This window comes from Aquarana catesbeiana, linkage group LG10 (genome assembly GCF_042186555.1).
Source record: "Aquarana catesbeiana isolate 2022-GZ linkage group LG10, ASM4218655v1, whole genome shotgun sequence".
Taxonomy (NCBI): Eukaryota; Metazoa; Chordata; class Amphibia; order Anura; family Ranidae; genus Aquarana; species Aquarana catesbeiana.
The window spans coordinates 124,539,869-124,566,531 of record NC_133333.1 but is presented as its reverse complement, the minus strand read 5'-3'; the positions used below and the strand labels follow the sequence as shown (position 1 = coordinate 124,566,531).

Sequence of the window (26,663 nt, the reverse complement as noted above, 5' to 3'; positions counted from 1 at the left end):
AGGCAGTGAGACATTTCCCGATCTCTGCAGCCGCGCATCAGGACAATGTCTCACTGCCGGTGATTAGCACAGCGCAGTGCCGACTTCCTTGCGGGCTCTGCACGTGGGCTGTGCAAACACGCCTGAGCTCATCCTTATTATTGAATAGTTTTTTTTAAACTATCGGTGCCTCCCCCCCGCTGAGACCACCGCCTGTGGAAGGGAATTCCACATCCTTGAGGCTCCTACAGTAAAGAACCCTCTACGTAGTTTATGGTTAAACCTCTTTTCTTCTATTTTTAATGAGTGGCCACGTGTCTCGTTAAACTCCCTTCCGCAAAAAAGTTTTATCCCTATTGTGGGGTCACCAGTACGGTATTTGTAAATTGAAATCATGTCCCCTCTCAAGTGTCTCTTCTCCAGAGAGAATAAGTTCAGGGCTCACAACCTTTCTTTATAACCAATATCCTCTCTGGAGGATTATTAGCTTTGTTGCCCTTCTTTGTACTCGCTCCATTTCCAGTACATCCTTCCTGAGGACTAGTGCCCGTAACTGGACAGCATTCCCCAGGTGTGGCCGGACCAGAGTCTTGTAGAGTGGGAGAATTATCGTTTTATCCCTTGAATTAATCCCTTTTTTAATGCTTGCCAATATTCTGTTTAATTTGTTAGCAGCCGCTTGGCATTGCATGCCATTGCTAAGCCTATCATCTACTAGGACCCCCAGGTCCTTTTCCCATCCTAGATTCCCCCAGAGGTTCTCCCCCCAGTGTATAGATTGCAATCATATTTTTGCCACCCAAATGCATTATTTTACATTTTTCTACATTAAACTTCATTTGCCATGTAGTTGCTCACCCCCATTAATTTGTTCAGATCTTCTTGCAAGGTTTCCACATCCTGCGGAGAAGTTAATGCCCTGCTTAGCTTAGTATCTTCCGCAAATACAGAGATTGAACTGTTTACCCCCATCCTCCAGGTCATTTATGAACAAATTAAATAGGATTGGTCCCAGCACAGAACCCTGGGGGACCCCACTACCCACTTCTGACATTTCCGAGTTATCCCCATTCATCACCACCCTCTGAACTCGTCCTTGTAGCCAGGTTTCAATCCATATACTCACCCTATGGTCCATGCCAACGGGTCTTATTTTGTACAGTCAATGTTTATGGGGAACTGTGTCAAATGCTTTTGCAAAATCCAGATACACCATGTCTACGGGCCTTCCTTTATCTAGATGGCAACTCACCTCCTCATAGAAGATTAATAGATTGGTTTGGCAAGAATGATTCTTTATGAATCCATGATGATTACTGCTAATGATACAGTTTTCATTACTAAAATCTTGTATATAGTCCCATATCACCCCCCCCCCCCCCAAGAGCTTGTGTACTATTGATGTTAGGCTAACTGGTCTGTAATTCCCAGGGATGTATTTTGGGCCCTTTTTAAATATTGGTGCTACATTGGCTTTTCTCCAATCCGCTGGTACCGTTCCAGTCAGTAGACGGTCAATAAAAATTAAGAACAATGGTCTGGCAATTACTTGACTGAGTTCCCTAAGAATCCTTGAGTGCAAGCCATCCGGTCCTGGTGATTTATTAATGTTAAGTTTCCCAAGTCTAAATCTAATTCTGTCCTCTGTTAGCCATGAGGGTGCTTCCTGTGATGCGTCATGAGGATAAACACTGCAGTTTTGGTTACTAAAGCCCCCCGATTCCTTCGTGAAGACTGAGGAGAAGAATAAGTTCAATACCTTCGCCATCTCCCCATCCTTTGTAATCAGATGTCCTTCCTCAATCTGTTTATATACTTAAAGAATTTCTTTGGATTTTTTTGCGCTCCTCCGCTATGTGTCTTTCGTGTTCTATCTTAGCTGCCCTAATTGCACCCTTACATTTCTTGTTGCAGTCTTTATAAAGTCTGAATGCTGATGATGATCCCTCAACCATGTTGAGGCCTTCTCCTTTGCTTTTATGTGCATTTTTACATTGGAGTTAAGCCATGGGGACTTTTGTTAGCTCAGTTAAATTTATTACCCAATTGGATGCACTGGCTAATGCCCTTATTCAATATGCTCTTAAAGCAAACCCATCTCTCCTCCGTGTTCTTTGTTCTTAAGATTTTATCCCAATTAATGCATTCTAGCAAGGTTCGTAGTTTAGGGAAGTTGGCTCGTTTGAAATTCAGTGTCTTTGTACATGTTCCTATTTGTGTGATTTATACTGAAGCCAATTGACCTGTGATCACCGTTTCCTAAATTGCCCCTTATTTCCACATCCATGATCAGGTCTGTATTGTTGGTAATCAGTAGATCTAGTAATGCTTTATTTCTAGTTGGTGCGTCTACCATCTGACCCATGAAATTGTCCTGCAAGACATTTAGGAACTGGCGAGCCTTAAACAAATGCGTGGTTCCCTCCTCCCAGTCTATGTCTGGATAATTAAAATCCCCCATTATGATAACACTTCCCATCCTTGCTGCTAATCCAAATTGCGATAGGAGGTCCATCTCCCCCTCCTCCCTCAGGTTAGGGGGCCTATAGCATACTCCCAGTATTATTTTCCCCTTAGCTTCATTCCTTTGTAGCTTTACCCATAAGGATTCCACCTCCTCCCTAGCTCCCTTAATGATATCATCTCTCACATTCACTTGTACATTAATCTTGATATATAGACATATCCCCTCCCTCTTTTTTACCCCCTCTATCCCTGCGATAAAGGGTATACCCTTGAATGGTTGCCAGCCAATCATGAGAGCTGTTGAACCAGATGCTCCCGGCATTGGTGAACATGCCACGTAGTTTAGACTGGTCGCATACTATCCTCTTATTGGGTGTTCCAAGATTGCAACTAGGACTTGTTACTATACTTACCTTGGGTTTATTTATGTGCTTTAGTCAACCTACCACTAATGCCCCCAATACTACCCTCTGGAATATGTTCTGCACTGACTATCTCTACCTCTGGACCCTCCCCCTCTTTACTCCCAGCAGATCTGCACCCTCCTCATTTAGGTGCCGCCCATCCCTTCTATAGTACTGGTGACCGACTGAGATTTATGCCCAACCCTTCAGGAACTCAAACCCCTCCTTACTACACCAGCTCCTCAGCCACTTGTTTACTTCCCTAATCTCCCTCTGCCTTTCTGGTGTGGCTCGAGGTACCAGTAGTATTCCTGAGAATACTACCTTGGAGGTCCTTTTCCGCAATTTAGCTCCCAAGTCCCTAAAATCATTCCTTAGAACACGCTATCTGCCTCTGACTTTGTCATTGGTGCCAACCTGCACCATGACAGCCGGGTCTTACCAGCCCCTCCCAGTAATCTGTCCACCAGATCGGTGATGTGCCAAACCTGAGCGCCCGGTAGACAGCATACAGTTCAGCGCTTCAGGACTTTGTCACAGATTGCCCTCTCTGTCCTTCTAAGAATTGACTCCCCTACCACCAGAATCTGTTTATCCTTTCCCTGCCCCCCCCCCCCCCCTCTCTCACTAAAGGAGTCCTTCCCCTGGCAGCTAGGAGAGTCCCTCAGCTCCAGCAGTGCTGGTACCTTACTGGTTTCACCAATGTCACTCAATGGAGCGTACCTATTGGGATGCTCCAGCCCTGGATCGGCCTCCCTGGCACTCCTCCTCCTCTATCCTTCCTGTCACCCATCTAGTCTTTTCTGGTGCCTGCACCTCTTTGTCTCCACCCGCCTCTGTGTTGGCCCCTGCCGGCACCTGTCGGGTACGTTACCGGCTCTCCTTTAGTATGGTGGGTCTTCTCAGTGCTGACAGTTGGTTCTCTAGATTCAGAACCTGGGCTTCCAGGGAAACAATGTGCTAACATCTTGCACAGCAGTATTCGCCCTTGATCAGATAATCAAGGAACGCATACATGCCGCAAGATGTACACAGAGTCGCATCTCCACACCCGCCGGGCATTGTACCTACCAGTTTAATGAGGATTGGGGATTATACCCTGTCCAAATTACCTAACAACTAGCTTCCTGACACTAATACTCAATACACTACACAGGTTCTCAACATACAATACAAAAGTACTCGCAGACCCACGTGCAATCGCAATACACAAGTACTAACGATCCCACCGGTCCACCCGACACTCAGGTACTCACAATACTCCTTTAGATTTATCAAAACGATATAATTAGGAGGAGACACCATCAATCCAATCACTCTTTATCCAATCAGGCAGGCACTTGCACTACATCAGGGATGTCCCGTAGGCCGCATGTGGCCCCGGGGAATTTAGCATGCAGCCTAAGCCCGTCCGAAAGGAACGCTGGTGAAGTCAGCACAAATTCACACATGGAGGAATGCTGGGGGTGCTGTGAAAACTTAGTTGATGTGTGAAGGTATGGTAATGAGGACACCTGGTAAACTCTCTCCTGTGTCATACTGGCTGGTCCGTCCTGTGTTTATACCAGGAAGTTTCTGAAATGATCTGCAAACTACAGCCATCGATGGAGGTGAGGCCTGGTCTTCAAAACCAAAGAAAACTTGTCTTTTTGTGCAACAGAGGTACATTACTGGTATATTAGTGCATAGGGGAGCTGGATTATATATATATATATATATATATATATATATATATATATATATATATATATATATATATATATATATATATATATAAAAAAAAAAGAGGTAAACTTAGCCTTTAAGCCAATGGATAATCAGAGATTCCACCAATGCAGGTGGAAGCACATAACTTGTGTGAAAGCTGAATTGTAGGGGTTTGGACTGTCCTGTCATATTTTTGTTTTTTTCCTGCATTTTGAACTAACATCTTGTATTGTAATGCCATCATCTTCTAAGGAGGGCTACATTATTACTAAAGGTTGCAGAATTATAAATCCAAAACAAAAAGATTACCCTATCCTAAACAGACCAAATTATTGTAGTATGATTTAACCCCTTCCTGCCTGCAATCTGTATAATAATGTTCTTTAGCACGTCCCATGGGAGTTAATTTACTAAAACTGGAGAGTGCAAAATGTGGTGCAGCTGTGCATGGTAGCCAATCGGCTTCTAACTTCAGCTTGTTCAATTAAGCTTTGACAAAAAAAACTGGAAGCAGATTGGTATATCTGCTATGCAGATTTTGCACTGTCCAGTTTTAGTAAATCAACCCCATGTTAACCATTGGGCTCCTTTCACACGGGCCCCTCCACCTGGAAAGCACTGAAGGGATGTAACTAAGAATTTTCTTGCCAATGACAAAACAAATTTCTTATAGCATACAAGACTATAGTGTAGTGCAAAATGTCAGTGAGGATTTTCTGCATTCACATTTTGACTTCTTTCACAAACATCTAGGTGCAGTCAGTGATGAATATAGTGAAAGAATCCAACAATACATTGCCACAACAGAAAAACAATTTGAAGACAACTGGAATCCATCGATGCTGACCAACCATTGTTAGACGCTGCAGCGATATGCAACTGGAGGGTGGGGGGTGGGGCAGTAAAAACACACCGCTGAATGTTTTTAACGCCCAAACACTTTCCCTTATGCTGCAAAGGCAGTGGAGGGAGATGTATACATGCAATAAGCATTGTAGCATGGCAACAATTATCAAGGCACAGCAAAAAAAAAAACCCTGCTGTCACGTTCAGCTCTACACAGAGCAATACTAGTGTAAACTTGCCCTTAGCCCTGTTGAACTCATGCAGCATATCAGAAACATTATGAGATTAAATACATTATAGTCATTAAAACGTGATTACCGTCACAAAGCATGTTTCATAGGCTTGTGCAGAAAAACACAGATGGTGAAAAATACTGAATCCAATGGTACCCTTTTAGCTCTGTATGATTGCAGTTATAAAGTTATCACTGTTATTCTACCATTATACAACAGATAAAGAACTTGACCAACCTGTTGCCACTTGTCGTACTAGCACGGTGTTAAGGTTGATGACGGGACTGAAAATGTGTTTGCTGTCTGAGGTGGTTGTCAGAATCTTACTGTAACATCTAAGGATCAATTTGTCATCCTGTTTCTGCAGCAAAACCAGAATATCCTCTAACAACAATGTATAGAGATCTGTAAAGAGGAGAGAAGCACTTGCATTAGGAGAGAAAGGCATTTATTTAAATCTTTAGATGCGTGATGTGGAGTTGAATGTTTTATCCTTATGCAATATCTTGTCAAAAAGAACCTTTGCAGTATTTGGACAATGTAAATTACTGCTGAATACACCATCCATATAATGTAAACTGAATAAACTTGGCTCTCTAGTGAAATAAGTGAAAGCCAAATTCTGCTTGGTTGTGATGGGCCGATTGGTTGTTTCTTTGCTACATGCACTTTGTATATTTCACAGTAAAAATGCTTCAGTACAAATCACTTCACTTTATGTTCCCTTAAAATGCCAAAGTTTCCAGAGATTCTACCCACCAATGATCTTGTCTCGATTCACCTTCCAAGCCAAAGGCCCCTCATGAAACATCTTCCTTTTAGTCAAATCTAGATTCTGCAAAACAAAACGCATAGTCAACATCACTGTGCATGAACAGCAAAATCAACAACAAAATTCCAAATGTGGATTTGACAGTTAGACAGAAGATATGAGAGATATGATTAATTGCTTGTATGCGCACGCATGTTATGATACACTGTAATATTGTATAAGGATGAGTTCAGGCGTGTTCGCAACCGCACGTGCAAAGCCCGCCAGGAAGTCGGCACTGCACAGCGCTTCTCACAGGCAGTGAGACATTTCCAAATCTCTGCAGCCGTGGATCGGGAAAATGTCTCACTGCTTGTGATAAGTGCTGTGCAGTGCCGATTTCCTGGTGGGCTCTGCACGTGCGTTGCGAACACACCTGAGCTCATCATTAACACAGTATAGTACACCAGAATAATATTCAGGAAATAACAAAAAGGTAATGTTTTAAGAAGAACCCAGATGCAAAAATAATTGATAATACCAGATTATAGTCATCTGCATTTTTTTCTTTTAACTCTGAGCTGAAAAGGGGTGGCTTAAAGATCATTAATAGCTAATGTGGCAGTGTCTGTTAAAAGCAATAGTCTTTGTGTGCACTAATTTGTATCCATAGATGTTTTGCACAGATTTCTGTCTCCTGGCTCACAACTTGGTGAAAAAATAGATTTTGTTTGTATTTCCTGTACATGAATATGTGGTGAAATCCTTCAGGTTTCTGCTTGCTTGAGTATCTCCAATAGTAGGATCCCTCTCTCTCATCATTTGATGGTGCCCTGAGCTTAGGCACACACCTACAACCGTAATTGCCAGCTGTAACACTGCCCCCACCAGAGCAAATAAGGCTTTAAATAAGACCTCAAGGCATTTGTCCAAAGTGTTAAATACTGGGATTTTATCCACTGCAAACTTGAGGGTCTTATTAAAATAAGAAACTGCTGGATCCTTTGAAGGCATATTTTCAATTCTTAGCAAATTCTCAAAGAGCAAATTTTACCCACTCTGCATACAAGAACATCCTTTAAATGAGGATGTACATGAAAGGATTGAGGATGTTGCAGTGAATGCCACAATCCAAATCCTGTAACCTTTGGAGTTGGACTCGGAAAGTGGTAACTTAAAGTAAATGTAAACCCACCACTCACCCAGTATAATCTAATGGTACAGTATTAATGTATACAGTATATACATGCAAGCCTCCTGAATGTATTCCTACCTTGCAAATGTCACCCCCTTCAGCAGTAGGAGCCCTGCATAACTCTGGAATCGGTGAATGGGTCTCTTTGCCAGAGCTCGGTGGGCGGAGTCGTGATCTCATAAGACTCCCTGCCCACCTCTACACTCTCCTATTCCTGAGTTTTGAGTAACATCCAGTCAAAACGCAGGAAAAGCACCACATGACTTTAGCATGCCCAATCATACTGAGGTGTGGAGCAGCCAATCCTGGGAGAGCTGGAGAAGAAAGGAGGGGAATGTGAAGCTGGAATCGTAACACTCTCTCTCTCTCATGCCGTTCATGAGATAAAGAAATCAGATGTCAGTCACAGCAGTGGGGGATGTGGCGTTTTTGATCTTACTACAAAAAGACAAGAGGATTGCTCAGAGCTAGATTAACTGTTTGTGGCAAGACTGGGCAAGGATAACTTGACATTCTCTACTGTACCAGGTAGAAATCTTCATTAAAAATGTTTTTTTCAGGTTTACATCCACTTTAAAATAATTCTGAAAACCTTTTGTGAGGAAACTCACAAAGGCCTTTTGGGTCCGAGATAAACCCTGACCCTGGGGTTCTTCAGAAGATTCCTCGGATGAGAATTCTTCTGCCTCTCCTTCTACTAGAATGTTCTAGTCTTCTACCTCGTCCTCCACTGATTCCTCCCCCGTTAATAGGAGGGGTGAGGAAAGAGGGAACACTTCCGCTTGTGATTCAATCCAGCAAGTATTCTGGAAAGCTGCTGGTTTAAACAGGCTATAAAAGATGAGAATTCCTTCTTTGCCACAAAGGAACTGGAGGAAGGTGACCCAGAAGTTGCGGAGATACCAGGTGGAGGGAATCAGAGCTGCATGGAACACAATGAACCCTAGTAGATACATTGCAGTATATAGGAACCCTGCTGGAAACAGTGATTAGAGTCAACCAAAAGCACACTACAAATAAGCACCAGTGCTCTGGTTACCCCAGGAATTTGTTTGCTAAATCTGCTAGTGCTCCAATGCCCTCAAAAGGAAAAGGATGGCCACTTAATATTTGCAGCGACCTGTAGTCCCACAAGGAACAGCTCTGCTGCGAGTCCAACAAAGCAACTGCTGCGCCCTGTAGTCCCATTAAACAAAGGTGTCCTGCTGCGACAGGCAATCCTGCCATGCCTGCATTGATGTTCCAAGATGGCCGCTCTCAGAGTGCTCGGGGGGGGGGGGGGTGTGGCATGGTGGGAGCCCAGGCTGAGGTTGTCTTTCTCATATCATCATAGGATTCCGTGGATGTGTGGCGCCAGGCATCTTTCCTCTTTTCCTGCCAGAGTGCTCTGTCTTACTCGTGACGTCACCAGCCACACTAAACATGGAATCATTCCTAAGTAAATGCAGGGGTGGAAAAAAAATGTCTGCCCTCTGCATTTGGTGTCCAGAGCGCGCGCGCTGTGATCACCGAGACTCGGGTGATCGCAGATCCGAGTAGGGGGGCGACCCCGGCCCCTTACCACGTGATCAGCTGTCAGCCAATGACAGCTGATCACGTGTGTAAACAAAAGCTCGGTAATTGGCTTTTTTTGTCTCCTCATGCTGACAGCGTGAGGAGAAAAAAAAGCCGATCACTGAATCATGTGCAAGGGACATCGGTCCCGAAGAGGAAGGAGGCACATCTGCCATATCTGTGCCAATCAGTACCCCCTGCCAGTGCCCACCATTGCCACCTATCAATTCCCACAAGTGGAGCCAATCAGTGCCTCATCAGTGCCATCTAGCACTAGCAGTGCTGCCTATCAGTGTAACCTACCAGTGCCAATCAGTGCCCATCACTGCCACCTCTCAGTGCCACTTCTCAGTGCCACCTATCAATGCCCTTCAGTGCCACCCATCAGTGTCACCTCTTCTGTCTCACTTCTCAGTGCCCACCAGTGCTGCCTATCAGTGCACACCAGTGTCGCTTATCAGTGCCCATCAGTGCAGCCTCATCAGCGTACATCAATGAATGAATGAAAAATTACCTGTTTGCAAAATTTTATAACAAAATAAGAAAAAAATATAATTTTTTTTTTTTTAAATTCGATCTTTTTAAATTTAACAAAATATAAAAACCGCAGAGGTGATCAAATACCACCAAAAGAAAGCTCTATTTGTGGGAAAAAAATGATAAAAATTTCATTTGGGTATGACCGCGCAATCGTCATTCAAAGTGCGACAGCTCTGAAAGCTGAAAATTGGTCTGGACAGGAGAGGGGTTTAAGTGCCCAGTAAGCAAGTGGTTAATACCGAAATGAGATAATATCTGGGTAATGAAATACACAACAAACTTTCTGGTGCCTAAAGAATAGTCTGGAACTCTTATTTTTATAAAACAAGAGTATATTATTATGCTTGTTCCTTAAGAGGAACAACAAGCTTTCAGCCAAATATGCTAGCTTATTATTAAAGGGTCTTTTTTTTATTTTTTAAAATTTTTTTTTGAAACAACAAACATGTCATACTTACCTCCACTGTGCAGCTCGGAACATCCTCTTCTGGGGTCCCCCAGCGGCTCCTCCCCACATCAAATAACCCCCTGGGAGAAGCTCTCTCCCGAGGGGGTTACCTTTGCAGGCACGCTCCCGAATCAAGCATTTGCATCCACAGACACGAATGCCGGACTCAGCCCCGCCCTCCGCATCACCGGATTTGATTGACAGCAGCAGGAGCCAATGGCTGCACTGCTATCAATCTATCCAATCAAGAGCCGGGACCCTGTGAAGAGAGGGACAGCACATCCCTGCCGAAGAGATGAAGGGGCTCAGGCAAGTAAAACGGGAGGGCTGGGGGGCCGGTGACTGCCAGGTGTTTTTTCACCGTAATGCATAGGATGCATTACGGTGAAAAAACATGACGGTTTACAACCCCTTTAAATAGCCTTTTTTACACTAAAAGGATTTTCCTTAAGTTATCCGACAGAATCAAGGATATCTCAAAGACACAAAATCATTTGAACAATAGCTGTTGGTTAAGGATTTAAGAAAAAGTATTGGACAACAATCCTCTAATTTAATGCAATAGGTATCAGTTCGCTTGAACCGATATGGAAAATGCTAAAGATTTAGATATATAGATTTATTATTATTTTGCTTACTCTAAGCTCATCAATCATAGGGCACTCTCCTGGCTTCAGGTAGGACAAGTCAAGTCTTCGTTGGTAATCTTCTAGCCTCTGCAATGATGAAAACACATTATGAAGCTCTAGTTGGATCCGTCCTATGCTTCTAAGGTTTATATTAAACACCAGAGAAAACAAACACTATTATCAAAATCTGGCACAGATGGCAAATATATAAATATATAGAAAATATAGAGCAGATAACTGCAGGTCAGAGTAAGGCCCTGTTCACACTACTGTGATTTCTTCTGCGTCTGTCGACATGCTGCAATACACCACAATAGAAATCACATTATTCTCTATGGTGCCCGTTCACATCAAAGCAACATGGTGCAGTGCAATTTTTGGAAAAATGCAGGTGCTTAATTTGTTGCAGCAGAATACATTTTTTGGCCCCATAGACTTCAATGGCAGTGCATGGAAAGACATATACATGCATTTTTGGTGCATTTTGGGCAGGATTTTGTTTTAACAACCAACCAGTCTCCTTCTCCTACAAAAAACACATGCAGCATGAAAAGCATCAAAAAGGTCTCTAAAAAAACCTAGGCCAAATATGTTCCATTTAAATGATACTGACAACATAAATGCAAGAAATTGAAGACAGAACCTACCATTAAGGCAGCTCATACACAAGTCGTTTTTTTCTCTTAACAAGCAGGTTGAATGAAAAAAGAAAAAAAAACCTGAATTTTTCCTGTTGTGTTATTGTATTCTGACAGCCTGGAGATTTCCCCACTGTTAGAATACACTGATCAGTGTTGCAGGCGGTGTGGAAAATCTGACAAGGAGGTTGTACAGAAATCGATAGGTAGATAGGCTTCTGTACAATCTCAGTGCCTATACACGGATTGAAATCCACCCAGTCCCCGCTGAACCGTCTGAATTTTGATTCACATATGGTTATGGTTAAGGCTTACCTGCTTGTTCTCAGCTTCTTGTACAGCTTGATTAACATGATTCAAAATTGCCCGACAATGCTCTGCAGCCTTTTTTACCTTTTTCTTTTCTTCTGGTTGGTCTATTCGAAAATAAAAAGAATCACAACTGGGTTCTGAATAAGTCACCAAACATAAGTATTTTTACATTTTACATTCCAACTGACTAATGAGAAGCTTAAAGGAAACAAACAAAAAAATCTAGTTTTCATTAAAATGTATCTCTACATCTAACACCCTGTTCCTGTACTAGACAAATGAGTCATCAGTGAGAAAAAGAGATGCATTTTGTGTTTTAGTAATTACCAAACTCTGCCATGCAAACACTAGAGAAAATTAAAACTGTAAGCAAACATTAAAGATGAATATTCATCAGCATAATCTTGCATTATTATATATAGCACTACTACCTAATGACCTCAAAATATAAAATTAGGGTTGTTTTTATCAAAAATGTGAAGGTTCACTTAAAAATCTAAACAATTATACAGTGGTACCAGTAACGCTTTTAACCGTAAAAAGTTAAAATACATAGATGTCATTATTTTATTACAGAACAATAAACACATGCGTCTAAATTTAAAATTGTGCATCTTAGTTAGCTAAAAATAAAAAAAAAAATGAGCACATTATAAAAGAAACAGCTTACAATAAAAAAAGTCTTCAAATTTTTGCTACAAAATAAAATCCCCATTCTAAAACATTAAAAACATACAGCGACCTCAAATGTATGTACAAGATTCAAAGTTTTGTGCTAGTCTGTGTCTCATATGTGCATATAGCTCAGTTATATGTGGGTGTGTATATATATTTTTTTATGTTGGTGGGGAAATCTTTTTATCATACAACTGTTTAAATGTATATCACTTTTTCCTTTATATAGAAACCCCCCCTTAGGTCACTGTCTTATGGGCCCTCACATCAGAGCCCATTCTGGATCTCTGAGGTGCCCCAGGTAATGATCTGATGACTCTACAGACACTATATTTTCTCTTAGCCCCCCAGAGTAGGACAGCTATGGGACATCAGGGGCTTCGCAGAGGACTGTGCTAGATAAGGGAAATGGTCTTCAATCACATCTTGCTCTGGAGTTGTGGCTGACTCTGAATGGGCTTTGTACTGAATTCCTCTTGTTTCATGTTGAGAACAAGTAGTGGTGGTGGTGGTGGTGGTGGTGGTGGTGGTGGGGGGGGGGGGGGTTGAAGTGAACTAACTGGATCTCATGCACACTAAACCAATAATGATGTTCTGGCACACAAACAACTGTGTAACTGCTATTATGCCCCATAGCTCTACCACGTAGGTATAGAATGAATGTATATATTTCTAACCTCTAACATTCTATAAGTTTGAAATAACTAGCCAATAATAAGATTTTAATGCAGCATCTCATCTAGCATTCTTTTCTTTCTTCCTTGTTGGCATTATTAGCTTAGTAGCCAATCCCTGCTTACAGTTTGAGCCCAATTGGGTTAAGCGGGATCTGGTTGTCAAGAATATGGATATTACCTTGTAATCTTTCACAATTTGTTCTTTCTTTTATTGTATGCAATATACATCAATCAGACTTGGCTTAGACTTTAGCAAACTTCTGCATTTCCTTAAGCTAGCTAAAAAAAATGCAGAAGTCTGCTAGAATCTTTAACTTGACAGTCAGCGCTCTTAAAAAATCTGTGTTTAAAGTGATATTAAACCCTTCCTTTTTTTGGGCAATTTCAGCCGCTGCTTTGAATAAAACTTTTCTCCTTCAGTTTCACATTACTCCCTCATGGAGGTCTGTGTTTTATGGTTTTAGGGTGGCTCCTTTATCTTGCAGGGTTTAATGAATCCAACCCATCATGCTCACTTCAATGGATAGGACTATAAGACACCAGCAGATGACACCAGCTCTGGAGGCAGGGCTGTTACTTTCCACAACAATTCAGGCTTTGCCCAAACATCAGGTATATCATTAAAAAAAGAGAAGTATGTTTCTTTAAAAATAAAACAAAAAAAAACTAATACTTACCTAGGTGGATGCAGCATCGATCCGATGATGCAACTGTCTTCCTCAAACACCGCTGATCGCTCAGTTCTCCCCCCAGCTCTGAGCAGAGAGCCATTACGGTCAGTGAGTCTTAGCTAAAAACAGGTCATAGGAGTGCAGAATGGACTGCACTCCTGTATTCCATAGAAGTATGGCCAAAAAACCTTTGGTCATACTTCTCCTTTAATGAAGGGGAACAATTAATGCTAGGACATGTAGTCCTGGATTATGCTGGTTTAGAGATCATGCTCCCTGACTGGAAGCACATGTAAGTAGCAAAGAGAAAATTGAGGATGCAGCTGTATGCACACTTTTGGTAAGGAATTGTGTATTGCCCTGTAATACATCAAAGCAATGTGTTTAGCTTAAAGAGGAAGTAAAGTATTCCTGTTTAATTGTACCTACAGGTAAGCCTATAATAAGGCTTACCTGTAGGTAGAGCTGCACAAATAATCGTCAAGAATCGTTATCGTGATTAATCGTCAAGAATCGTTATCGCAATCTTGACTAAAGTGTTTCACAATTCTTTCTATGCAAAGAATTCTCTCTGCTCTTCTGAAGCCACAGCGCTCAAAATAAAGGAAGAGAAAAACCAGGCAGTCTGCCAAGAAACAAAACATTCTTTATCAGTTGAACTTAAGTATAAACATTGTAACAATTTGTCAAAGGAATAGACTTCCTGTGTAAGTGAAAAAAAGTTTAACCACTTAAACACTAAACCTTTTTCTGACATTTGTTGGTTTTAAGTTAAAATCATTTTTCTTTTGCTAGAAAATTACTTAGAACCCCCAAACATATATATTTTTTTAGTAGACACCCTAGAGAATAAAATGGTGGTTGTTGCAATATTTTATGTCACAATGTATTTGCACAGCGGTCTTTCAAATGCAATTTGTTTGGAAAAAATTACTTTAATGAATTAAAAAAAAAATCTAACCAGTAAAGTTAGCCTTTTTTTTTTTGTATAATGTGAAAGATTTTAATAAATTTAATAAAAAAAATTGTGATTCTCATTTTGGCCAGAATCGTGCAGCTCTACCTGTAGGTACTGTAAACTACTCCAAAACCTGCACCATTTAGGAGATATTTACTATATACGTCACCATTGGCGCATGCGCACTGAAGGAATGGCCAGTAGTGCCGTTTCTTCAGGGCCCTGTGCCATGACCAGCGGCACTCACGCACATGCTAGAGCCGTAAGCCTGGAAGAAACTCTGGGGAAAATGTCAGCAGTCCCAGTGGTGTGCGGGCGCCACTGCAACAGCATCGTTCTAAGATATTTCATAATGAGCTAGTATGCAATGCATACTAGCTCATTATGCCTTTGTCTTATAGGTTTTTGTTTTTTAGGGTTTACAACCTCTTTAAAACTTTACAAGGCTTTAATATTACTTTAACATGCCCAAACTGGAGCTGGACGGCTAAAAGCTCTGCAAATGCTTTGAAAAAGCTCCCTGTACACAATGCTCCTATACAAGCTTAAGAGGGACTGAACAAAAGTTAAACAGAGTCAAACAGTTTAATGCTAAGCATACATATAAACACGCACAAATACAGAAACATGCATACAAAAAAATACCAAATAGAAGTTACTAGCATAGGCAAGAATTGCTTCTTTAAACACATTTCTAAAATATGCATTAAAATAAATAAATAGCAGAATATTGATATGGGAACCTACCAGAATACTTGGCAATATTATCCAAAAGTAAGGGATATTTAGTGAGCCTCTGCATTTCAGTAGGGATAATGTCCTTTAGCTGTAAGCGCCGGCACAGAGGATTACTCTCGGCATCCTGCAAGTACACATTTATCATTGTTAACAAGACTGATTACATGCACCATCAATTTATTTCAAACATCATTACAAACTACTTCTGTGAGAAAACGCACAGCAAGAACAACTCATGTTACTGCAGTTACACTTCATGAGCAGCATATCACTCATGTTACCGAGGATACACAGGTCATGTAATCTCACATCTATTATGGCACAGCCATATATTAGGTGGCTTACGTGTACTAATTTAATGCCATGTTGAATTAATTTTCCCTATCTTCCACCTTCAAAACACCCTCCACCACACATGCTGCTGATTGGCAGGGGTGTCCAGCCTCAGAACCCCATAAAAAAAAAAAAAAAAAAAAAAACTTTTATGAAAGCCAGGCTGGTCCATACGATAGCCTTTGGAGCTGCTTCAGAGATCAGTTGGAAAAGCTGATTGGCAGTAGCCCTGGTTAAAACACACCTTCCAATCACCAACAGGTAGGCAAATGTGGAGGTTTTCTAATTCCTGTATAAAAGTGGAAAAACTATTAAATGAACTACACTAGAATCAGTCATTTAAATAAAAACTTCTCTGTAAAATAATGTCAAGTCTCTTAAGTGCTATATACATGTGAAGATTCTCATACATCTTGTATATGATCACTTAACCGTAAGAAGGCCAGATAAACAAGAGCACATTCAGTGTTTTATTTTTCTACATGAACCATGTTATCAGTATGATGAGGTGGGGGGATTGGAACAAACATGTGACCTGAGCTAAAGTCGTGCAACCACATATCACTTAAAAACCAGTGTTATTTGTTCACAGCTTTTTTATATACTTGTTTATTCACATTAAAAACAGAGAAAGTGTGTTGGGAAGAAATTGGCTTTCTCAACCATCCTAATATAGGCTGCATGGATTTAAACAGGCCAGGGTGCAATGAAAGCAATCCAAAAAAGTCAGAAATTCTAATGACCTGAACAAACATTAAAAATTTAGGGTCTTTCTTCTGCCGTGACTTTATCATCTCCAAGGCAAAGGGCTGATTACTACAAAACGTGGCGACTGCTTGCTTTAACCCTTCTTCTTCTTGTCCGCCGAACTGTAGACACAAAGACACTTTGTAAGAACTTTTCTCATGGTACAGGCATGCATAAAAATGAGAGAACGTGGAGGGTGGTACAGAAGAGATGGCTTACCCAGCCTAGAACATCATCTCCAATCTGTTCAATGACAGAGGTCCCGTAACGCTTTTTGACTGCTTTCATCTGCTCTTTAAGCCCCACTGAAAGAGAAGAAAAGGAACATCATTGCGCATAGGGTGGCTTGAAACAGGAGGCGGTCATCAGTTTTGTCACAGACATGAGTGGACTAGCTTAGCCTAAAATGCAAAACCTAATACATTTAAGACCCACAGCATGCATTTTCATAAAAATGTAACTCCAGGCAACATGCTAAACAGAGGTTGAAAAAAAAAATATTTGGGAAGTGTTTTAACTGCCAAAGGTTTTTTATTCTGTGCCTCTATTTCTGTTATCCAGGTATTCCTGCAAGACAACACAGCTACGTAAGGTCCTCTGCCTCCACTGCTGTGCTTGAATTAGCTTGGTTAAAAACACCTACACCTTGCTGATCAGTAGTGAAAGAGCAGAAGCACTCTGATGAGGCCATCACTCTACTCTCTCCTCCTGTTAACATGTTCCCTGTCCTCACATGTACAATCATTTGAAGGTAGCGGCATATAACCTATTGTCTTTGACCTCCTGCCCTGTGTCCTGTACTTTGTCCATTTCTAGCATTGCCCTCTCTTCCCCTACGAGCTACTGTGGAGGAGATGGGGTCAATTATAAAAATCCAGATACTTACATGACCTGCTTTAAAAAAAAATGGAATTATGGAATTTTGACTAGTACAGTATATTGTATAACTTGGAGTACAGTACAGGACACAGGGCAGGAAGTCAAAGACCATAGGTTATATGCCGCTACCTTTAGATGATTGGGCACTGGCAAAAGCTTTGCTGGGAATGCACCCAGTGCACCCTCATGTAACCCCACCCACTTCATGAGACTCCAGACTGTAGCAAACAATAAGCTGAAACAGACCAGTGTCTTGTACTGTACTCCAAGATAGGGAATTTAATGGTTTCCCATTATCTTAACAGTAAAATCAGTCTGTATATGCAGTAAAGCATGCTTGTTATACTCACTATGGAAACTAAGGGGCTAATCCTTCGCATTGTATAAAAAGGCTGTTTGAGCCTGTCATCTCTGACCCTCCCCTTCTTCCATAGTCCCCAGTCCATCTCCTGATACTACAGAGCCTTGGGACACTCTGCACATGCTAAGTCACAAGACTGCTATATAATGCTGATAAGAAAAGGTATTTATCAGTTTATATTTACTAAAATATCTGCATTTCCATGTTCTGGGTACTGTGGGAAACCAGATATAGTGAATGCAGGGTCCTGGGTTTAGTAACACTTTAATTGTACAGGATATGCTTCTGGCATTTTCTGTGAAAATGGCTGGCGGAAGTGCGTTAGCATAGTGCAATGACTTCACCACTCAAGCAGCACTACTCCGTGGGAAAAACCCATCAAATTTTTAAAAGTAAGAGCCCTTTCACACTGAAAGCGCCCGGGCATCAGCGGTAAAGCGTCGCTATTTTTAGCGGTGCTATTCGGCCTGCTAGCGGGCAAAAATCGGGGAATAAAACCGCCAGCAAAGCGCCATTGTTTTCAATGGGCAGGGGCGCTTCAGGAGCGGTGTGCAGGACTTTTTTTACCGTCCTGCAAGTGCACCGCTCCAGTGTGAAAGCCCTCTGGCTTTCACACTGGAGAGACAGGAGAGGCTATTTACAGGCACTATGCAGGCGCTATTTTTAGCGCTGTAGCGCCTGTAAAGTGCCTCAGTGTGAAAGGGGTCTAAATGTAATTATTTTACATACAGCCAGGGTAGTGTAGACATTTACAGAAAGAGATAACACATTAACCACCTAAGGACCAAACATTTTTCTCACAAGTTTAAATTTGTATTCTTTGTTGGAAAATAACTTAGAACCCCGAAACATATATATACATATTTGTTAGCAAAGACCCTAGAGCAGGGGTCTTAAACTGGTGGGCCTCCAGCTGTTGTGAAACTACAAGTCCCATCATGCCTCTGCCCGAGGGAGTCATGCTTGTAACGGTCAGCCTTGCAATGCCTCATGGGGCTTGTAGTTTTGCAACAGCTGAAAGGCCGCCAGTTTGAGACCCCTGCCCTAGAGAATAAAACGGCAATCGTTGCAATATTTTATGTCACACTGTATTTGTGAGGCGGTTTTTCATACACAATTTTTTGGGAAAAAATTAATTTTCATGAATTAGAAAAAAAAAAACAAAAAAAAAAACCAGTAAAGATAGCCCAATTAGACCAAGTTGCGGTCTTGCAGATCTGAGCCATGGAGGCCTGGTGATGCACTGCCCAAGAAGCACTAACAGTACCGGTGGAGTGTGCTTTAACATGAAAAGGAGGAATCTTCCTCTTTAGACCATAAGCTTGAACAACCACTTGACGAATCCACTTAGAAAAAGTAGATTTTGATGCTGCCTATCCTCTTTTAGGACCTTCTGTCAACACAAACAAAACATCTGTTTTGCGAATCTGAGCTGTCTCCTTTAAAATGACTTTGACCGCTCTCACTACATCAAGGGAATGTAGTGACTTCTCTTCCCTAGATCGAGGTTCTGGGAGAAAACCTGTCACTACCTTTGGTAGGAATTCAGGACGAGGCCGCAATACCACCTTATCCTTATGAATAATCAAATATGGCTCTTTACAAGAAGGCCGCCAATTCCGATAACCTTCTGGCAGAGGATATGGCAACCAAAAAGATTATCTTTCTCATCAAAAGAACCAAGGGAATATCCTGCATAGGCTCAAAAGGCTGTTTCTGTAAAGCCGATGAGACTAAATTCAAATCCCAAGGGCTCAGGGGTGTCCTGACAGGAGGATAAATCCACCTTATCCCCTGACTAAAGTTACGAACCAGAGATTGAGAAGCAAGAGGCCGTTGAAACAATACTGATAAGGCCGAGACCTGGCCCTTGATAGTATTCAAGGCCAGCTTAATTTCTAGTCCTATCTGAAGGAATTCAAGGATCCTACCGATGATATACTTTCTGGGGTGCCAACCCCTGGATCCACACCAGGAGACATATGCCTTCCAGACTCTATAGTACATGACTTTGGAGGCCGGTTTCCTAGCATTAACCAAAGTAGACACTACTACACTACTAAAGGAGATAACCCACGGTCCTTTTAGAATGTGGGTTTCAACAGCCAAACCGTTACATTTAGCATTTGTAAGGTAGGATGGAATACCAGACCTTGCGCAAGAAGGTCTGGCCACAGTGGCAGGGTCCAAGGGTCCCCTACCGCCATCTTTATGATCTCGGCAAACCAAGATCTTCTGGGCCACGCTGAGGCCACCATGATCACCTCTTTCCCTTCTTGCTTGATCCTGTGAAGAAGGCGCCGAAGCAGCAGAACTGGAGGAAATGCATATATCAGTAAAAAATGATCTCATGGAAAGACCAAGGCGTCTGTTCCGCATGCCAGCGGATCCCTTGTCCTTGACGCAAAGTTGTGGACTTTGTTGTGGAATCTGGACGAATCCACGTCCGGAACACCCCATCTTTGACATATCGACAGAAAGATGTCGGGGTGAAGGGACCATTCTCCCGGAGACAATTATTGGCCACTCAAGTAGTCCGCCTGCCAATTTTCTATCCCTGGAATGAAAATTGCCGATGGGCAAGGAATGTTGCTTTCTGCCCAAGATAGAATAGGATTCACCTCCTTTTGGGCTGCACGACTTCTCGTGCCCCCTTGGTGATTGATGTAAGCCACAGCCGTGGCATTGTCGGATTGAATCCTGACAGGACAATTTCGTAATCTGAGCATCCAGGCCTCTAGGGCCAGACGTACCGCCCGAATTTCTAGAATATTGATGGGTAAAGGTCCTTTGTGACTTAGACCACTTCCCCTGGACAGAAGCCTCTTCCAGGACTGCTCCTCAGCCTAGAAGGCTGGCATCCATTATTATCACTTTCCAGGTAAGTGGTAGAAAGAATTTTCCCTGTTGAAGGTTGCTGGATATCAACCACCAATTGAGGCTCTGACGCACCTTGGGGGATAAGCGCATTGGAAAGTCCAAAGCCTGGATCTTCTTGTTCCAGGTCGACAGAATACAGTTTTGCAGCAGTCTTGAATAAAACTGCGCATAAGGAACGGCCTTGATGGAGGACACCATCTGCCCTAACAATTTCATGCACAATGGAAGGATTTCTCTTTGTTTTGACAAGTCGAATCAGTTCCTTTATGGAGCTGATCCTTCCCTGGGGTAAGAATACCTTCTTTTGAACGGTATCTATGATCAGCCCCAAGTACTGTAATCTCCTTGACGGTTTTAAGGAGGATTTTTCTAGGTTAAGAATCCAGCCTAGGAATTCTAGGTAGCTTACGGCTGAGAATAAACTTTGGTTCAGACAGGTGACTGACTGATCTACTAAAAGCAGATCCTCTTGGTAGGCTAGAATTTTTATACCCTGAGCTTTTAACCTGGCTAAAGGAGGAGCCAGGATCTTCGTGAACACTTGCGGTGCGGTGGCTAGACTGAACGGCAGAGCCACAAACTGAAAATGGCGATTCTCTAGCTCGAAGCGTAGAAACTTCTGATGAGCGGGAAAAATTGGCACGTGGAGATAGGCATCTTTTATATCGATCGATGCCAAAAATTCTCCTCCTTGTAGAATGGAAGCAACCAATTGGATTGACTCCATGCGAAAGGAACGGATTGTCAAGTGCTGGTTTAGATCATTGAAATCTAAAATGGGTCTTACCTCCCCGTTTGGTTTTGGTACTGTGAAGAGGTTTGAATAAAACCCTGATCCCTGCTCTTGTGTGGGAACCTCTGATATCACTTTCTGAGACAAGAGATGATCCAGAGCCAGAAAGAGAGACTTCCTTTTCCCTGGATCTCTGGGAACGTTTGATTTAAAAAACGGGGAGATGGGAATTGTCGGAATTCTAGTGTGTAACCTAGAGAAATTGAGGAAGCCACCCATCTGTCCTGACAATGTTACTGCCAGACCTTTGAAAATTGTAGAAGCCTTCCCCCCACCCGAGCAAGCGGGGGGCACCCCTTCATAAGGAGGCTTTAGTATTTTGCTTCGCGGGCTTCCTGCCACAAGTCCTCTTTTGGCCCTGGGACTGCCCCTGAGGTCTTCCTCTTGAACCCGACAGTGGAGGCCGTCGAGACCTTCTGGAGGCAGATGCTCCTGGCACTGGAGAAGATGCACGTTTAAAGAAAAAAACGTTTAAACGTTTTCTTTACTGGTAAAAGAGAACTTTTCCCATTAGAAATTCTTTGGATATACTTATCCAGATTATCTCCAAAGAACCGTTCACGATGAAATGGGAAACTGGCCAAGAGCTTTTTACATGGTGCTTCGGCTGACCAATTCTTCAACCATAGGACTCTGCGCATATGTACCAGCCCTAGCATAAGCCGTGAGGCTTGAATAATAGAATCTTTCATAGCATCCACTGTGAAACACAGTGCCTCTGATATGCCAGCCAATTGCTGGGCCTGCTGATCAGGAATAATCTTGAGTACCTCCACAATCTGGTCCTTTATGGACTGAGATACTCCAATCGCCGCAAGAGACGGCTGCACAACTGAACCTGCAAGAGCAATGTTGTTTTTATAAAGAAATTCCAACTTTTTATCTGTTGGATCCTTCAACATTTGCACATTGTCTACAGGACAAGTCAGGTTTTTATTTACCGGGGATATAGCAGCATCCATTGCTGGAATCCCCCACTTCTTATAGAATTCCTCCTCCATAGCATAAAGTATAGAAAACTTTTTTGGAGGAAAAAAACATTTATCTGGGTGCTCCCGCTAAGAATACATCAGCTTTTTTAGCCATGAATGGATAGGAAAGGCATCCATAGATTGGGGAGGCTTTAGTGATCCCAAACCAGAGGTGGGCTCATCAATAGACTGCGCTACAGGCAGTAAAAAAGTTGAGCGAACCAACTTAGTAAGGGAGTGTACCAACAGTCTCTCTTGTGAGGCTGCTCCCCCATATTAGGATCTTCAAAAGGAGTCATCAGCCTCTTCCTGATCCTTTGAAAGATCTCCTGCCCCTTGTTCCTCAGTATGAGGGTCCTGAGCAATGGACGGGGATCTGCTACCCTTGGGCCCACTGTGGGAAGCGAACATAGCATCAATCTTCTGTTCCAAACTTAAAATGGTAGAAGAAAAAATCTTCTGAAGTGTAGGGGCTGAAGTGTCCAGAGCTGCTGCAAGAGGATGTCATTTTTTTAGACATGGATTTAGGTTGCCGTAAAACAATCGATCTCTAGAACCATTTGAGATGTTCCTTGTCCCCCTTCTGCTCATAGCCTGATGCACAAAGCAGAGGCACTACCAGAAGGCATACACTGCTATGTCTATAGTCCAGCACAATTGCTGTTATTAATGCCCAGCCTGATGCAGCAGTAAAAAATGTGTCAAAGGAAATGCCCGCGTCACCAAACCTGTTAATGCCACCTCTTTGCTCTTGTGTCCCTCCACAGCCTGCAGTAGCACACAGTGTGCTTTTAAAAACTTGCCTCCTCGTGTCCTGGCGTCGGAGAACACCGACAAGCCCTGCCCCCCCACGTTGCCTACGGCTCCACCCCCTATTTTAAAATAAGGGTTTTACCACGCGAGCGGCGGACTACAGGACTACAGGTCCTCTCAGAATATATAATGGGGTGTGGCACTACCTTTAGGATAATGGGATGGTATAATGGGAGGGAGGTTTTATTGTATAGTCCCTTGCTCTCCTGACAGAGGCTAGACTAGAAGCACTTATAACCTGTGCCCCTAGTGGTAATCCAAATTACCACCAGCCCTAATATGTGCCAAAGAGTTCTAATGTGCAAAAGTCCAATTTTCAGTGAATAAATGAAGCAGTTCCAAAGATCATAAATCATACATGTGACCATACAAAAAAGGGGGGTTATGTACTGAACCCCTATTTAGTGATAAATCTTCACCAACAGGCCACCACTAATAGTAATGACTTATTAGCAAAGACATACGGTGCCTTGAGGCACATAAATAAATTAACTATTAATAACAGTGATCAAAATCCTTAGTGTACTAAATCATTGATATTCGGCAAATCCTTATATCACATAAACCTCCAGTGTGCACCTGTACTCAATTAATGCAAATGTGTCCAAAGCAGTTAATAATTAATAATCATAGTCCGTATAGTAATAAAAGTCTTCAAAGCAAATGTTCAAAATTATTTCCAGAAAAACTGTGACTGGGGTGCTCTCAGATGATGTTGGTGACTTTTTTGTGCTCCCCCAACCCCAAACGGGGCAAACAGCATAGGTTATCACGACCACAGGCTCATCTCCACCACGATCATATGAGGTATCCAAGTTGATCTCCGTTCACCGTGTTGTGTTTACAGTATGTTCCCAATAGGTCCCTCGTGGAAAAAGGAATGAACGGCTCCCATAGTGTAGTAGGTAAGAAGTTTATTACAACTCTCTATATGGTTACACCATAAGAATAATAAAATTGACTAAAATAAACAAAACAAACAAATAGACTAAACTAAAAACTAAAAAATATCAAAAATATATATAAAAACCAGCACTGACGTGTCAAAACATCGTCCCAGGGTACATATATCAAATGGACCGTGCCTGAAATCAGGCTGTTATGGATACAGCAGCGTGCGCTGGTAACGAGGTGTTTGCGCTCTACCTGCGTTCCAAACGAAGTCCGTACTTGGAAGTGACGTAGCGCGCGTGGCGCCGTCGTATGCGTTTCGTCATTGACGTCCTCAGCGACGGTGCCAGCACGCCACGTCCCTTTGTAAGAGGCCGTCACCTGAATCACACCCCTTTTGTATAGGGTGTCCAATCACACCATAGTGGGGCGGAGTAGGCATCCTCACCTGAATTATAGTGTCAGCAGAGGTGGAACAGTGGCGGTCTTCCCCTCAAACATCATAAGGCTGTATTACATTCCTAGCACAAGGGTAATAGTTGGTTGACCTTGAATTCATTATATTTCCCCCACATTTAGTATTGTTTACAGAATACATTATGTCCCAATATGTAAATTAGGAGCTCGCTAACCGGGCTATCATAGAGCTTCATACGAATTACCATTTATGCTCCCAGTTTTTCTACACCCATCATAAACATTGCTTTACCATTATTATTTGTTATACCTATTATATTATGTCATATAGACAAAATATACAGTATAGAGAGTGTTGATTTTTAATTTTAAGTACTGCTATGGTACAATTAAGGTACTTGCAGTGGGAAGGTATTAATTTTAAGTACTACTAAGGAAGTCTAGGTACGAATAAAGGCAATAGTTGAAATTGATTTGTGGGCGTATAAAATAAATAAAAAATATGGTACTAGTAGTAAGGCAATAATTTGGGATAATTCTGTGGGCATAAAAATCTATATACCAGGAGGAGTAAAAAAGAGCAAAAAGGAGAAAAGAAAACGGAGGAGGAGGAGAATGGAAGATCCCCATATCGAAACATCCATTGGGGCATTAGTAGAGGGATGGTGTTACCCATACATAATGGGGACCATATTAAATCCCATCTGTACCCATCTGAGGGTGGGTCTCTAGATGGAGACGGGTAGGGGTCCATATCACTGAATGTTATGCGTTACCATGCATAGGTAAGAGAAAGGGGGGGGGGGGGAATATGATGGGTGATTGACCATACATATCATTGCGGCCATACGTCCAAAAGCTAGACATCACATGAGAAAGTGCCCCTAGGCTTAAACCCCAGCCCTGCCTTGTGTATACCATGTACACCTCAGGGGTTAGCTAAAAAGCAATTTAAGTCAATATCCAGGTTGAGGCCCCTTGGAGCAAGGGACCCCAACCTGTATATCCAGGCAGTTTCGTTCTGTGAGATAAGGGTTGTCTTATTACCCCCTCGCCAATGGTCCCTGACGCAGTCGATCCCATAAAAGATCAATCCTGATGGGTCCCGTTTGTGTACTGCATCAAAGTGGCGAGAAAGATGATGTTTTGGGAACCCTTTTCTGATGTTTTTTTATATGTTCACGTATTCTCACATATAAAGGCCGGGTGGTTCTCCCCACATATTGCAATTGACATGGGCACTCGATAACATAATTCACATGTGTACTCTGACAGGTGATAAGTTCCCTAATGCAGTATTGTTTATGATCTGTTCTTGATTTAAAAGTTTCCCTTTTCCGGGGCTGCTTCTTACTGACCCTACATGGTAGGCATTTTTGGCATTTGTAGAACCCTTTCATATCTGGAAAAATCCTGGTTGTCTTAGGGGGATTTATAACGTTGTGCACCAGCAGATGACGTAAGGTGGGCGCTTTTCGATATACAATCCTAGGTTTCTTAGGTAATACACTTGCTAGTGTTCTGTCCTCTTTTAGGATAGGCCAATACTTTTTCAATATCTGCTCAAACTCTTTATATTGGGAGTTAAACCCTGTAATAAACACCAATTCTTCATTCTTCTTCTTTCTTTTTGTTTTTTTTAACAGGTTGTTCCGATCCAGGCTTGCTATATCCCTCTTCAGCTTATTCAGCATGTCTAGGTTGTATCCTTTTTCATGGAACCGCTCTATTAGGATATCTGCTTGTTCCGAATAGTCTTCGGCGGTTACGCAGTTCCTCCGCAGTCTCATGAGCTGACCTTTTGGGGATAGTCCCCTTCCACTGAGGATGATGACAGCTGGTGATAGGGATATACCCGTTTCTATCTGTTACCTTAAAGAAGGTTTTTGTATACAGGCCATCATTCTTCTTGAAAATTTCTAAGTCAAGATATTCAATTTTTTGGGAATCCCATTTCCCTGTAAAGGTTAGCCCATACCTGTTGTTATTTAGTTCTTGTAAGAAGTTTACAAGAACCTTGTGCTAGGAATGTAATACAGCCTTATGATGTTTGAGGGGAAGACCGCCACTGTTCCACCTCTGCTGACACTATAATTCAGGTGAGGATGCCTACTCCGCCCCGCTATGGTGTGATTGGACACCCTATACAAATGGGGT

The 26,663-nt window shown here is 42.2% G+C and overlaps 1 protein-coding gene across 1 annotated transcript in view; it reads right to left on the bottom strand.

Moving 5' to 3' along the window:
- Positions 1-26,663, bottom strand: part of ARHGEF12 (Rho guanine nucleotide exchange factor 12) — a 441,882-nt gene that overhangs the window by 57,261 nt on the left and 357,958 nt on the right. The window contains exons 27-33 of the mRNA XM_073602566.1: positions 16,721-16,806; positions 16,498-16,623; positions 15,431-15,545; positions 11,706-11,806; positions 10,762-10,839; positions 6,395-6,470; positions 5,873-6,040 (exon numbers count right to left, since the gene is read on the bottom strand). Of these exons, the coding sequence (XP_073458667.1) occupies positions 5,873-6,040; positions 6,395-6,470; positions 10,762-10,839; positions 11,706-11,806; positions 15,431-15,545; positions 16,498-16,623; positions 16,721-16,806 (750 nt within the window). The remainder of the gene's footprint in view (positions 1-5,872; positions 6,041-6,394; positions 6,471-10,761; positions 10,840-11,705; positions 11,807-15,430; positions 15,546-16,497; positions 16,624-16,720; positions 16,807-26,663) is intronic.